The sequence below is a fragment of the Rhinoraja longicauda genome, chromosome 17 (genome assembly GCF_053455715.1).
Source record: "Rhinoraja longicauda isolate Sanriku21f chromosome 17, sRhiLon1.1, whole genome shotgun sequence".
In the NCBI taxonomy this organism is placed as follows: domain Eukaryota; kingdom Metazoa; phylum Chordata; class Chondrichthyes; order Rajiformes; family Arhynchobatidae; genus Rhinoraja; species Rhinoraja longicauda.
This window is the reverse complement of record NC_135969.1, coordinates 12,040,812-12,055,266: the sequence shown is the minus strand read 5'-3', so window position 1 is coordinate 12,055,266 and position 14,455 is coordinate 12,040,812. Positions and strand designations below refer to the sequence as shown.

The window sequence follows — 14,455 nt, the reverse complement described above, 5'->3', positions numbered from 1 at the left end:
TTGTTTTAACCCAGAATATGAAAATTAAGATCCAGGTTTAAGGTGAGAGGGGAAAGATTTAATAGCAACCCAAGGGGCAACATTTCTTTTTGGCCACACAGTAGATAGTGAGTATATACCAGAGGAGGTAGTTGAGGCAGATACTATATCAACGTTTATATAATTAAATGACATTTGGACAGGTACATGGATAGAAAAGGTTTAGAGAGATATGGGTCAAATGCAGGCGTTGGACCAGGCAGAGATGGGGCATCTTAATCGGCATGGGCAAGTTGGGCTGAAATGCCTGTTTCCATGCTGTATGACTCTGTAACTCCATGACACTATAATTTCTATTTACAAGACTAGATTTTCACAGCGATGTTTCCTTACGGTTTTGCATTGTTGAACTGCAAGAGGATGGAACAACAGCACCATCCGCTGGTCAAAACTATTATTGCAGGGTAGAATTCTTGGTGAAATAAAATATTCTTCCCTTCCACCAGCAATAGGAGATCAAAAATGCTGATTAGATTATCTTAATTTTTTTTTTTTCCCCCAATGGAATTCACTCGCTAATTACATAATCTTGATTTTTTTTCTTTTAAAGGATTTTCTTTAAGGGATTTTTCTCACTATTAACTGCAGTAATATTGGGCCAGGTCATGATAGCCTTTAGCTAAACGTTCTGTATGGAACAACACAGAGTGCTGGAGTAACTCAGCAGGTCAGGCAGCATCTCTGGCGGACATGGATAAGTGACGTTTCGGGGTGGGAACCTATTTCACAGTCTGAGGAAGGGTCCCGACCCGCAACGTCACCAATCCATGTCCTCCAGAGATGCTGCCTGATCCGCTGATTTACTCCAATGCTTTGTGTCTATCTTCGGTATAAACCAGCATCTGCAGTTCCTTCCTACATATACTGACTGACCCCAAGTTACTCTAGCACATTGTGTTCTATGCAAGATACCAGCATCTGCAGTTTTTTGCATCTCCAGTTCTGTAGGGAACTTTAGGTTATCCACCATTCACCTCATCTCCCATTTCTGGACAAACATCGTCCAAGAGGGTGTGGAGATCAGATGCTGGAGCAGAGTCTAATGACAACCGGTAAGCTGAAGAGTTGCCTGGCACGAGAACCACTAACAATTTATTTGATTGGGGGAAGAGTGGGGGAGGGGGAAATCACTGACTCTGTGTAAGGCAGGTAGCTCACTGAATTTGCTTTATTGTTATGTTCTGAATTATTTGCTGTCACTTTAAGGAGTTTCTTTTCAATTACAATTTACTGATTCCATTTTTACTTTTTGCCCACAATTTAAATTTCTTCGAACGGTTTTTAAACATCTGATGATCAGAAACATTAAAAAATAATTCTCAAAGTCTTTAACAGCAACGGCTGACAAAATGGTTCTGGGGTTTGGGTCTCAGCATCCTTGGCAAAGGTCTGCTCACTATACAATGTGTGCTCAGATACCACGGGACAGGTAATTGATCAGTACGGGTGTCGGGGTTATGGGGAGAAGGCAGGAGAATAAGGCTGAGAGGGAAAGTGATCAGCCATGATTGAATGTAGGAGTAGACTTGATGGGCCAAATAGCCTAAATCTACACCTACAGTTTATGAATGTGACTATAGAGAGAAAAGGTTAATGTGAGCAGGAAGAAAACACAAACAGCAGGCCAAATACAGGTTGATCTGGGCCATTCAAAAACAAGGCCTGTTTTCTAACTGACCTAAATTTCTACAAAGCTTGACACATCACAATTCTTTCATAAAGTAAATTGGATTAACAAACTGCCAGCTTTTCCTTAATCGGAAAGAGTCTTAAATTAAATAGCATAATAATTCAGAGTATCAAGCTAATCTGATTATAATAAAATATAGCCCTTATAAAGCCAAATGTAATCACTATCAAAAGACATTCCTTCAACTTTGAACTCACCTCCTCCCCTTTGCTGAGCCTGTCAGATAACATGTGTCTGCAAATATAAATAAAAACAGAAATAAACATGCAACATTATATCTCATTTCATTCAGTCATTTCTAAAGAGCCATAAAACTTATCCTTCTTAAGACCATTATATTTTCAGATTCAAATGAATATTCCAATTTTGCCATCTAAAAGTTAAAATCCTTCTATCCCCAACCATCTCTATTTCCCCAACCTGGCTGTAAGTCCCAACCAGTTCATACGTTTGTCTCTCGAAGATTTAAAATCTGTTTCCTCCGCATCCATAGGCACACCCTAACCTTTTATATGAAAATAGCTTTTTCTGGAGTATAATTCTTGAGATATCATGCATCTTCCGTACCCATCTCATTTGGCATTAATTCACCTCCATCCGAGACAGCCTATTTCAATCATTATCCATTTTGTTTCCAAAGGAAACCTTACCCATTCCTTCTCTCCCGAGATGCTGCCTGACCTGCTGAGTTGAGTTACTCCAGCATTTTGTGAATAAATCGATTTGTACCAGCATCTGCAGTTATTTTCTTATACTACTTAGCCATTTCCTACTTCACTCATCTTTTGACATGAGACCAATTTGTTCCTCGAGTCAGAAAAGAATCTCAAAAGTTCAGGGAGTGTTAAAAACAAAATTAACTTTTGAAAAAGATGTTTATTGTAACACGTGACTCAAGCACTACAAATTGGGGGGGGGGGGAGGGTTAAAAAAGAGAACATGATTGTATTGATCAGAAAAGCTTTTATAGTACTAGACAAAAATAGAAGCAGTACACTATTTGGCCCTTTGCATCTGTTCCACCATTCAGTTAGATCACAGCTAATCCTTTCAGCACGATTTTTCTGTAGTGACTGAACATCCTTAGATTCCCACAATATTCATAAATCTATTGATCTCTGCACATAGTAAGATTTTCTAATGATACCAGAGAAAGCCGTTGGCCTAGTGTCTATGCCAGCTCTCAAAGCAATCTCATCAATGCCATTTGCTCAGTTAATTCCCTAAAACTTACTTGTCCATGCCTCAATTCTCTCAATAGCTCAAGTTTCTGGGCACTCACATTTCGGAGGATCTCACATGGTCCACTAACACCGCTGCGCTGGTCAAGAAGGCGCAGCAACGATTGTTCTACCTGAGAACACTGAAAACGTCTGGTCTGCCCCAACAGCTGCTGACGACCTTCTACCGCTGCACCATAGAGAGCATCCTAATGCATGGCATCCCTGTGTGGTATCTCAGCTGCACGGAGGCAGAGAGGAGAGCTCTTCAGCGGGTAGTTCACAGAGCTCAAAAGACTATCGGAACACAGCCACCAGCCTTGGAGGACATCTACAACACACGATGCCTCAGAAAAGTCACCAGCATTCACAAAGACTCCTCACACCCCTGCAATAGTCTGTTCGAAATGCTACCATCAGCAGATGCTACAAGGCCTTCTACGCCCGCACCTCCAGACTCAGGAACAGCTTCATCCCCAGGGCCATAGCTGCTATGAACCGGTCCTGCTGAGCCGGATGGTCACATCGCACAGTGAACCGGCACAGACATAGAAACATAGAAAATAGGTGCAGGAGTAGGCCATTCGGCCCTTCGAGCCTGCACCGCCATTCAATATGATCATGGCTGATCATCAAACTCAGTATCCCGTACCTGCCTTCTCTCCATACCCCCTGATCTCTTTAGCCACAAGAGCCACATCTAACTCCCTCTTAAATATAGCCAATGAACTGGCCTCAACTACCTTCTGTGGCAGAGAATTCCACAGACTCACCACTCTCTGTGTGAAAAAAAAACCCGAACTTTATACTGTTTTAAAACTGTTTCTAATTTTGTTTCACTGGGTTGTATAAATTTATACTGATTAGCTCATTAATTTATTGCATCGTATGGAAGTCACATTCCCAATCTCGTTGTACCCCTGTACAATGACAATAAAGATATATTGTATTGTATTGTATTGTACAATGGAAGTGATTAATCCAGCCTCCATCACATCTCGGGACGGGAATATCTGGAGAAACGCAGTGAGAATATACAAACTCCACACAGAAAACATGGGCGGGTCACAGTCAAGCCCAGATCATTAGAGCTGCTTGTAGCGTCACCATTCCACCAGCCTTGAATATACACCATGACTGTGCCTCCACAGCTCTCTCGGGTAGAGAATGCTACGGACTCACTCTCCTGTGGGTGAAGAAATTACTTCTCATTTCGGTCCTGAATGTCCACTCCCTCATAATGAGAATGTGACCCCAAGTTCTTGAGACCCCAATCTGAAGGAATATCATCCCTGCATCTATCTGTCAAGTATCATCGAATTATGGTCTGTTTCAACGACATCACTTCTTATTCCTCTCAGCAAGCAAATATCGGCCAATCTTGTGAATTCTCTTCATCAGATAATGACCATCCCATCCAGAAATCAATCTGGTGAACCCTATAAATTAGTATAAGAAAATAACTGCAGATGCTGGTACAAATCGAAGGTATTTATTCACAAAGTGCTGGAGTAACTCAGCAGGTCGGGCAGCATACCTGCTGCCCGACCTGCTGAGTTACTCCAGCACTTTGTGAATAAGAACCCTATAATTAGCTTGGTTATTTGATGCCGGAGAGGGGTAAATGACATTTAATAAGTTGGAGTTGAGAAATAATATTGAGGAAGATTTTAGGGCAGCAAGGTGGCGCAGCAGTAGAGTTGCTGCCTCCCAGCGCCAGAGACCCAGGTTCCACTCTGCCTAACTATATCTGAAGGGACGGCAGAGTGGCACAGTGGTAGAGTTGCTGTCTTACAGCGCCAGAGACCCGGGTTCGATTCTGACTACGGATCCTGTCTTTATGAAGTTTGTACGTGACAGCATGGGTTTCCCCCGGGTGCTATAGTTTCCTCCCTCACTCCAAAGACGTACAGGGTTATAGGTTAATTGGCTTCGGCAAAAATTGTAAATTGTCCCTAGTGTGTAGGATAGTGCTAGTGTGCGGGGATCGCTGCTCAGTGCAAACTCGGTAGGCCGAAGGGTCTGTTTCCATGCTGTAGCTCTAAACTAAAAATAGCACGGAGCCTCATCCCAGATGTAATCTCTGCTGCCCTACTTCTCACAGCTGCTGTGACGTGTTGCTGTTATATATTCGTCATTCTTCTAATTTATGTTATTCATTATACACTTCAATATTCTACATTGCATATTAAGTAGTAAAGATACATGACTATATTATACTGTTTCTTATTACCCATACTCTTCATATACAATACAATATATACTGTATTTATCTCAGGTTAAAAATAACTAATGGGGATTGTATCTCCATTTATGCTATGTTGCAATGACCCTGTAGAGCAGTCCATTTTCCAGGAACGTATCGAGAGCCCTTTTCGAGTATTACTGTAATTAACTGGAGTAGGATTGATTTCAGAAACTTGAAATGAAAGCCATCCAGATGAATAGGAATCAAAAACTGAGAGACAAAACATTAGGTTAGCAATGCGAGGCTTTCAATGCATGATGTAAATACATTTCAGTTTTGATTAAACACTGAAGAGAAATGATTGAGCAAAAAAAGACAACTGCTAGAGGAATTCAGCAGGTCAGGCAGCATCTGTGAAAGGTAATGGACACAATGTCCAGGTGAGGAGGGGTTGATTGCCAGAAGAGTAAGGTGCACAATACTGGAAAGAGATCAATAGACCAGGACACCAATATGAACGAGTTTTTATTCACAAAATGCTGGAGTAACTCAGCAGGTCAGGCAGCATCTCAGGAGTTGGTTGCTGACTTAAGGATGTGAAGGGGTGAACACAACTCTGTCCTTTTCTTTGGAGCTGCTGTAGAGATGTGCGACTGCTTCATGTTCCTCAGCAATCATATCAACATCAACCTAACCAGGTCCCTTGCAGTGATCAAGAACCATAGTGTATTTGATTTCTCAGAAAATTCAGCATATCCACGAGAATTGTCTTCAACTTCTACAGGTGGGCTATGGAATGTGTTCTGACAGGATGCAATTTAACCTGGTGTGGCAACTGCTCTACCCAAGATCACCTGAACCTGCAGAGAGTGGTGAACACAGCTCAGTAAATCGCAGCATGTCTTTCTTCAAGTCCATCTTCATGGTAAATTGCATCATGAAGGTTGGAAGTACCGTCAAATATACCCGTCCCTCGAGGCATTTCCATCTTCTACTTTCTGGAAGGTGGTATGGGAGCTTGAAAGCTTGGACATCAAGACTTAAGAACAGCTTCTTCCCCACCTCCATTTGATTCTTGAATCAATCACGCTTGCACACTCTATTCCTGGAGATGCGGTGACATATTATTGCTCCTAATTCTTCCTCATTCAATGATTCCATTATTGCACTTGAATAGGCTTTGGCACTACAATCTTGCACCATTCTTCTGTTTTGCACTCGTTGTATTTATTGCTATATTTATCATTACAGTACATATACTGTTTACTCTGTGAACTTCACGTGGGCAAGGAATTTCATTGCAGCCCCGGTGACAGCAAACTAATCTAATGTAGGAACAAAAATTGCAAAACGCAGCCAGAAAATGATTATCAGTGAGCTTCATAAAAATCTTTTTTTTTTTTAACAGCATTGATAATACCATCATGTAACTATTGTGCTCTACACAATTCTGCTGTTAAATGAAAAGCACTCACCCAAAAAGGAACCAATCATAAGCAATGGTCAGATAAAGGATTTCCACGGGCGCTAGACAAACGTGAACAAGTCCGTCCTGTGCAGATAAAAGGTGCAAAAACATTTTAACCTCATGAGGTGGCTCAAACTATTATGCAATGCGACTTTCAAAAAGCTCCATTTCAAACTAGAAGTTTATTTCGAACATGCACAATGGAAGTCTTCCCAGTTGTGTGCGCAGTATATAACAGGTCATGTGTTTGTTTAGTGCGGTTTAAAGCCGCAGGTACCATTGCAATGTCTACTTAACCTATAGTCGAAACAAGGAACTGCAGATGCCGACTTACAAAGGCCGAGGCACAAAGTATTGGAGTAGCTCAACAGGTCAGACAGCATCCTGGAGAACATGAAATCTCCAGAATGCTGCCTGACCCACTGAATTATCCCAGCACTTTGTGTCTACTCATCCTATCTTAGACTCACTTCCCAATTCAACTCTGCCTGGTCATGGTAATCCGTTGCTCATTAAATAATTTCAGAGTTTTACCGTTGCTTTCTTATTTGAAAATCTATTCCAATGTTGGCTTCCCCTGATATAACAAAAATCCAAAAATTAATCAGCCGGTTACCTACAGGGTGAGAAAGACCAACATTTATAACCTATTCAAAATCACCTTCGGGTAGATGCTGTTAAGGGTACTGCTTTAACACGTGAATCTTTTTAATGAAGGGACTGGCATGGTGCGGTTAGAAAGCGTATTCTTGGATTTTGACACATTGCTAGTGAAAGGCTGTAACATATTTCCAAGTCAGATTGTGCGTGACAACGAAGAAAGTGCAGACGATGGCTCTAAATATCAGCCGTAAGTTTGCCTTTCCATCTTTTGAAAAAATCTTACTGTCACTTTCTATTATCTTAAATATACCCGTGATCTTTTTCAGTTATTTCCCTGAAGAGTTTCTGCATAACTCAGCCATCAAACATTAGGGATCTGACTTTATAGATAATGGGCATTCATGGTTCAGAAGATTTGCATATATTTATATTATTACTTCCAGACCAGAGTGGTTTGTAAATAATCTGCTGCGCTGCATAAGCAATGTGTTCAAGCGTTTGCATCCAAATAAAAAACAAAGGTTTAAAGCATGTAATGGTCTCTATGGTTCCAGTGTTCTTTGCAATCAGTGCTGTGAGTCAGTTTCTTTTAAGCATATCTAACCACCATCAGTGCTCCGATTTGACTTAGAATATCAAATTATGGAAGCAATTTGGCACCTTGACACTGCAATAGAGTACTCAGCTGCTCAATAGTGCTCAGCTGCAATTCTCTAACCAATAGTCAATGGATTACATTTACTATGTTTAGACCAGAATGTAACTGAGTCAGGAAGTTACTGAGCAGAAAAAAAAGGTAGAAGTTACTGCAAATAGGGACGAAATCTTAAAGATTTAAATGAAAAATAGACGCACAGGAAATAGTGGACACTGGAATCTTCAGTAAAACACAAAGTGCTGCAGGAACTCATTGGGTTACGCAATATCTGTGATGGGAATGGAAGATGACGTTTCAGGTCGACACCCTTTTTCAGATGAGAGTCTGAAGAAGGGCCCCGACTTTAAACGTCATCTGTCCGTCCCTCTATAGATGCTGCCAAACCTGCTGAGTTCCTCCAGCACTTTGTTTGTAAATGAAAAATACTTGTCCATATTACTCTGTGCAGAGTGGTTTGCAGACTTTTTCATCCTCAACTCCACCCTCTGTCCCTCATACCCTCATAGTGAAGTTTTCCTTTGTTTGACTTTAGCACTGTCACAGGAAATGAAAAATCCACACCCAGGGTTGTGCTATTATTGATGCACTGTTCATTTATAATGACAATTACATATAGTTCTTTCAGATGAATAACCAGACAAAAATGACTATTCAGACACAAGGGACATCAGATGCTGGTTTACCTAAAAAGACACAAAGTGCTGGAGTAACTCAGCAGATCAGGCTGCATTTCTGGAGAATATGGCTAGGCAACATTTCAGGTCAGTACCATTTCTCAGACTGATTGTAGCTGAGGGGCAGGGGGAGAAAGCTGGGAGAGAGGTGGGGGCAGGCCAAAGCCTGGCTAGGAAACAAGTGAGGGGGGTTTGATTTGTAGATGGTTGGAGAAAATTCAGAGATGAAAAGACAATAAGGTTGAGATGAGCGGCATGAAATGTGAAGCCAGAAGAAGGAATGAATACAAGTGGAAGGGGACTGGGTGGGAAGAGTGGAAAGGGAGAAATGGCTGCGTATCAGGTGGGCACAGGGAAGAGAGGAGGGAAGGGGAAGAGAGGAGGGAAGGGGAAGAGAGGAGGGAAGGGGAAGAGAGGAGGGAAGGGGAAGAGAGGAGGGAAGGGGAAGAGAGGAGGGAAGGGTAATAAAGGATGCCATTTGTAGGTTAGCTATCTAAAATTGGAGAATTCAATGTTCATACTGTTGGGTTGTAAGCTACCCAAATGGAATATGATTTGCTGCTCCTCTAGTTTGCGTGTGGCCTCAATCTGGCATTGGAGAAGGGCAAGACAGAAAGGTCAGTATCGGAATGGGAAGGGGAGCTAACATGGTTAACAACCGGGAGATCCAGCAGGCCTTAGTAGACCGAGCACAAGTGTTTGGCAAAACGATCGCCTAGTCAATATTGGGTCCCGTCTATGTAATGGAAGCCACGTTGGGTGTACTAAATGCTGTCAATGTTAGAGGAGTGCACGTAGGCCTTTGTCTCATCTGGAATCATTTGGGGTCCTTGGATGGATGCGAGTTTGCGGGGGAAGGAAAGAACCTGGGAAGAGGTGGCTTGGGTGGGAAGGGATGAGTGAATCAAGTTGTGGAGGGAAAAGGGGTAGGGATGGGATCATGTTGGCTGGTGGAGGGTTCATGTTGAAGGTGGCAGATATATCAGATAATTTGTTGGATGCAGAAACTGGTGGAGTGAAAGACAAGGACCAGGGGATCTCTATCCGTGTTGACTGGGGGAGGGGGAATGAGAGCAGACTACGGGACACTAAGGAGATGTGGGTGAGGGATCCATCTACGACAGAACAGGGGAAACTGCGTTTACTAAAGAAAGAAGACTTCTTGGATATTGCAGAATAGAAAGCTTCATATTGGGAGCAGATGCGGCAGAGATGGGGAAATTGAGAATACAAGATATGTTTGCAAGAGGTAGGGTGGGAAGAAGTGAAAAGTATGGGAGTCAGGTGATTTATAGAAGACGTCAATAAAATGATTATGTCATGAACTTAACTTTTTTAAAAAATTGTAAATACACATTTCCTTTAGAAAGAGGATCTTGAGGGAACTGAGATTAAGGATTGTGCAATCTGAATTAACAAAGATGATCCAGGTAAAATCTTACAATGTACAAATTTAAAACTTCAATACAACGTGCCAATTAAGCAGTATGTTTAATTTCATTGTCAAGTTCAGTTACTTGACTATTGACCATTCAATAGTCAAGTAACTGAACTTGACAATGCAACTAGGTTTGACATGTTTGGCGTAGAGATTGATAGGTATAATGTGTTGGGGGAACAGGAGATTAGTTTCAATAAACATCTGATCCTGTCTTTTCATAGGAATTTAATAATCAGGAAGGATTTAAAATGTAAAATAAAAAGCAAAATAATATCAGCAGCTGATTTGATAATCATTATTTTACCATCAATTTCATTTCTGGTTAGAATTGTCATTATTTGTAGAAAGAGTTTTGTGTCTTACAGTATTGAATTTCAAAGGTGAAAGTTGATGGTGCTAAACCTTGAATTTACAGCAGAGTGCAGTACAGTGTGTGTGAATTGAAAAAGTCAAAACCAAGTTACAATTAAATATTTTCAAAAATCTGCCTGAATCGAATAAATTATAGATACAATACCAATGTGAAAGTGGTTAGTAAAATACTGATTAATAGTGCCCCACCAAATACAAGTTTGATGGGGATACAAAGAACTGCAGATGCTGGAATTTTGAGCAAATCACAAAATGCTGGAGTAATTCAGCAAGTCAGGCTGCATCTGTGGAGGGAACAAATAGGCAACATTTCGGGTCAGAACCTTCAGACTGATCAAAAGGGCCATGATCCTAAACGTCACTTACCCATTCCTTCCACAGATGCTGTTTACATGCAAGAAGTTTCCTTTGACAATAGCTGTATATTTTAATACATGTCTGTTGTTTATGCAACTTATGGAAAAATGGCATTAATACTTACAGCCCACAGAGAGAGACGAAGGAGAGAAATAAAAAGTGGCGTTCGATCCCAGCCAGAAATACAGTGCACTAACAAACCGCTGTCCTCTGTCAAAAGGATAAAACGATGAGATCAGAACATCAAAGCAAAATAAACCACCATATAAAGGAGCTGCAATTGACATGAGGTTAAAAACATAACTGTAGTTCAACTTAAAGAGCTGACTTTCAAATATGATTGTTCTACACACCAAACAATTACATTGGAAGAATGGGGGGAAAATAGGAATCAAAATCTAGGCTTACCATCCCGATTTATTATATGAATGAGCAGCTTCAGGTAATTTTGTGTCTGTTGAACGAGGTCCCAAGACTATAGAGAGGAGAAACCATAAATAGTGTTAATTTGACCTGACTGGAAAGGCACATGTGAAGGTCTTGGCTTTGAACATGAACCTGAGAGAGAGAATTTCAATCTGATGATACATTGTTTAAAATGCATATTCATTGATATTCCATTAATGGAAATGTCAAAATGGCTGTCAAAATGTAGCTTTTAAAACAATGAAAACCTGGAAGATAGAAAACCTGGAAGAAAGTTACCTATTGTAACTGTCAGCACCGTTTATGTGGCGACTATTTGCATCCATTGGGTGTGCAAGCAAAGAATTTCACTGTGCCCTGTCACATGTGACGATACAGTATTCCATAAAGTATTGCATTCCATTCTATTCCAACCTGTAGCTCCTCCAGGTAATTAAAAAAATGCAATGTCTGTTTCCTACCACCGGAGGAAGCTTCAATTCAATAATGTTCTTCAGTGGCAAGAACCTACATTTAAAAATATCACAACCATTTTAACCAGTAAAATGCCTAGCAACAAAACCCACCCAGTTTAAATGGTACACCGATGGAATGACGCAAAACTGACCCAGCACTTGATACATGGATGACTGTGGTCTTTATTCCTGTCGCTGTTTATACATAAGGACTTTCCTTTGGCAGACGCTATGTCAAAGACTCTGCTCCTTTATTGATAATATATCTGAATTGTCCAGTGTTAGCTATCTATCTGGCAAACACTCAAAAAGTGCACTGGATGTGAAACTCACCAACTTGCCTGGGGCGTGCACAGTACTATATATTATGCTCCCATCCTCTGGAAATCCACTGCATTGCAGGTACACGAACAGCCTGCCATTGAGCACTTGATATTTATGAGCATAGTGATCACATGCAGAAAGTACTCTTGCTTCCTTATGGCAACTGTATCTTTGTACTGTATAATAGACAGCATACTTAAAAGTAAAAGGGGAATGTGGTACGCAAAGGTCACTTTTCCACAACTGGAAGGGAATCTGTCATGAAATATCAGTCTGAAGAAGGGTCCCAACCCGAAACGTCGCCAGTCCATTCCCTCCACAGATGCTGCCTGTATGGTGATGCAAAAGAGCCATCATTTTTACTTTTCAACTTGCTTGTCATTTCTTTCTAGCATTCTGATTAAGTTCTAGTCTTAATGGAGTATAATATGGGGGAATATGAAATTACCCATTAAGGGAGAAAAAATAAATAAACTTAGTTAGATAGTGCATAGCTTCTGGATGCAGAAAGATCTCAATGTCCAAGAGCATGAGTCGCAAAAGATTAATCTGAAGGTACTGCAAGTAATTAGGAAAACTATCAGATAATTACCATTTATCACTGGGGAAACTGAACACAAATATAGGGAGGATATGCTTCAGTCATGTAACACTGAACTGCATTTTGCAGCTATTACTTTCACGTTCTCTCTCTTACTGACTGCATTCATTTTATAGTTTTTAAGTTTCTTTGTTCATGTACTCCCTCTCTAACGTCTCTCGTTAACCTCTCAACCAAATGACGATATTTCGTCATCGTTGTACCCCTGGACGACCAGAGATATTCCCTTTGTACTCTTCATTCCTTTCTGCATGTTAAGACAAATTTGTTTTCTCTTACCCAGTCTGATAAAGGGTCTTCAAACAGAAAAGTTAACACAGCTTCTCTTTTCACAGATACTGCCTGTCTAAATAAAAACAGTTTCCCTTAAATGCAGAATCCAGAGTTATTGGAGCACAATCTCACCTGATAATCCCTCCAGTTAATGTGTAGGTTCTCGGTCAAGGATGGAGGGATATTCAATGGTGCATCAACAAAATCCTACAAGTAGAAACATGATCAAAAATATAGTTACTGAACAGCACATATAACACACGTTTTATACCAACCAGGGGTCACAGCAGGGTTAAAATGATAGTGAATCTTATGATATTCACATTGCTGCTCAGTACTAATAGGTTTCTCCTCTCGCTGAGCTCCATGATAGGCCTTTCACCTAAGTCCCAGGCTACAGTCAATGACAACACAGTGAAGACCAGGCAACTTCTTTCCTCGTGTGGGCCTGGAAGGATTACAATGCATCAAAGAGGAGACCTCACTAAGGAAATGATCCCGAGTAGCTGTACAGCGGTTGAAGAAGCAATTGATATTATAACAAATAAAAGGAAATTTTAAGCTCAATTGGGCTGGTCAGAAACTTTTTCTTTAAATGAATGCCAAATGTAGATGCAGTAAGATGCGTTCTTGTGCGGCAAAATACAGAAATGAATGCAGAAGGTACAGGAACTTGAAAGCACGCACCACCAGACTCAGGCACAGTTTCTTCCCCATGGTGATCCATAAGCAAGGGAACAGCAAGATTCAAAAGACATACAGGTATGTAGGTTCACTCCAAAGACAGGTATGTAGGTTAATTGACTGGGTAAAAATGTAAAAATTGTCCCTAGTGTGTGTAGGATAGTGTTAATGTGCGGGGATCGCTGGGCGGTGCGGACTCGGTGGGCTGAAGGGCCTGTTTCCGCCCTGTATCTCTAAAATCTAAAAAAAAATGTTTTTAAAATCCCCTCCTCATTGCGGACATTGGACTATGCCTCTGGAACTGTTGTGCTACAGTGTTCAGAACTATATCTGTATTTTATCCATCACTCTACTTATTGCACTTAAGTTTGACTTGATTGTATTTATGCGTAGTGTTATCTGATTTGATTGGAAAGCAGGCAAAACAAAGCTTTCACTGAACCTTGGTGCACTTGACAGAAATAAACCTAACTAAAACAATGTCTAGGAAGTGCTAAGTACGAGGCAATATGTTCGTTTTAATTAAGAAATGAATGACGCAGGGGAAAAGCTGTTCCCTGGAAGCAGAGCAGCTTGAAATAAAGTGCTATTAATATAAAATTAAATGTCAGACAGAATGGAGAACAAGGTATACCTCTTTACAACAAAGTTCTGAGGCTGCGGAATCCACTTCCAGTATCACTGATTAACAAAATTGTGTTCAAGTTAAAGATTAGATTTGTCATGGGGTGAAAAGGAGATAAAGGGATACAAACACATACAGTGTTGCATTGCATCGTGGCCATTCGCTCGAATGAAGGACAAAAACCTGCACGTCTTTGGAATGTAGGAGTAAACTGGAACACCCTGAGAAAATCCACGTGGGCACAGGGAGAACGTACAAACTCCTTACTGACAGCACCCTTAGTCAGATACAAAACCGGGGCTCTGGCGCTCCAAGGCAGCAACTCTACCGCTGCGTCGCCCTTTCTGGATCAAATAT

General features: G+C 40.9%; 1 protein-coding gene across 3 annotated transcripts in view; it reads right to left on the bottom strand.

Moving 5' to 3' along the window:
• mtmr14 (myotubularin related protein 14) overlaps window positions 1–14,455 on the bottom strand; it is a 95,391-nt gene that overhangs the window by 33,924 nt on the left and 47,012 nt on the right. For all 3 annotated transcript variants that reach the window (XM_078414135.1, XM_078414134.1, XM_078414133.1), the window contains exons 9-13: window positions 12,922–12,996; window positions 11,119–11,185; window positions 10,835–10,920; window positions 6,613–6,689; window positions 1,927–1,963 (exon numbers count right to left, since the gene is read on the bottom strand). In XM_078414135.1, the coding sequence (XP_078270261.1) occupies window positions 1,927–1,963; window positions 6,613–6,689; window positions 10,835–10,920; window positions 11,119–11,185; window positions 12,922–12,996 (342 nt within the window). The remainder of the gene's footprint in view (window positions 1–1,926; window positions 1,964–6,612; window positions 6,690–10,834; window positions 10,921–11,118; window positions 11,186–12,921; window positions 12,997–14,455) is intronic.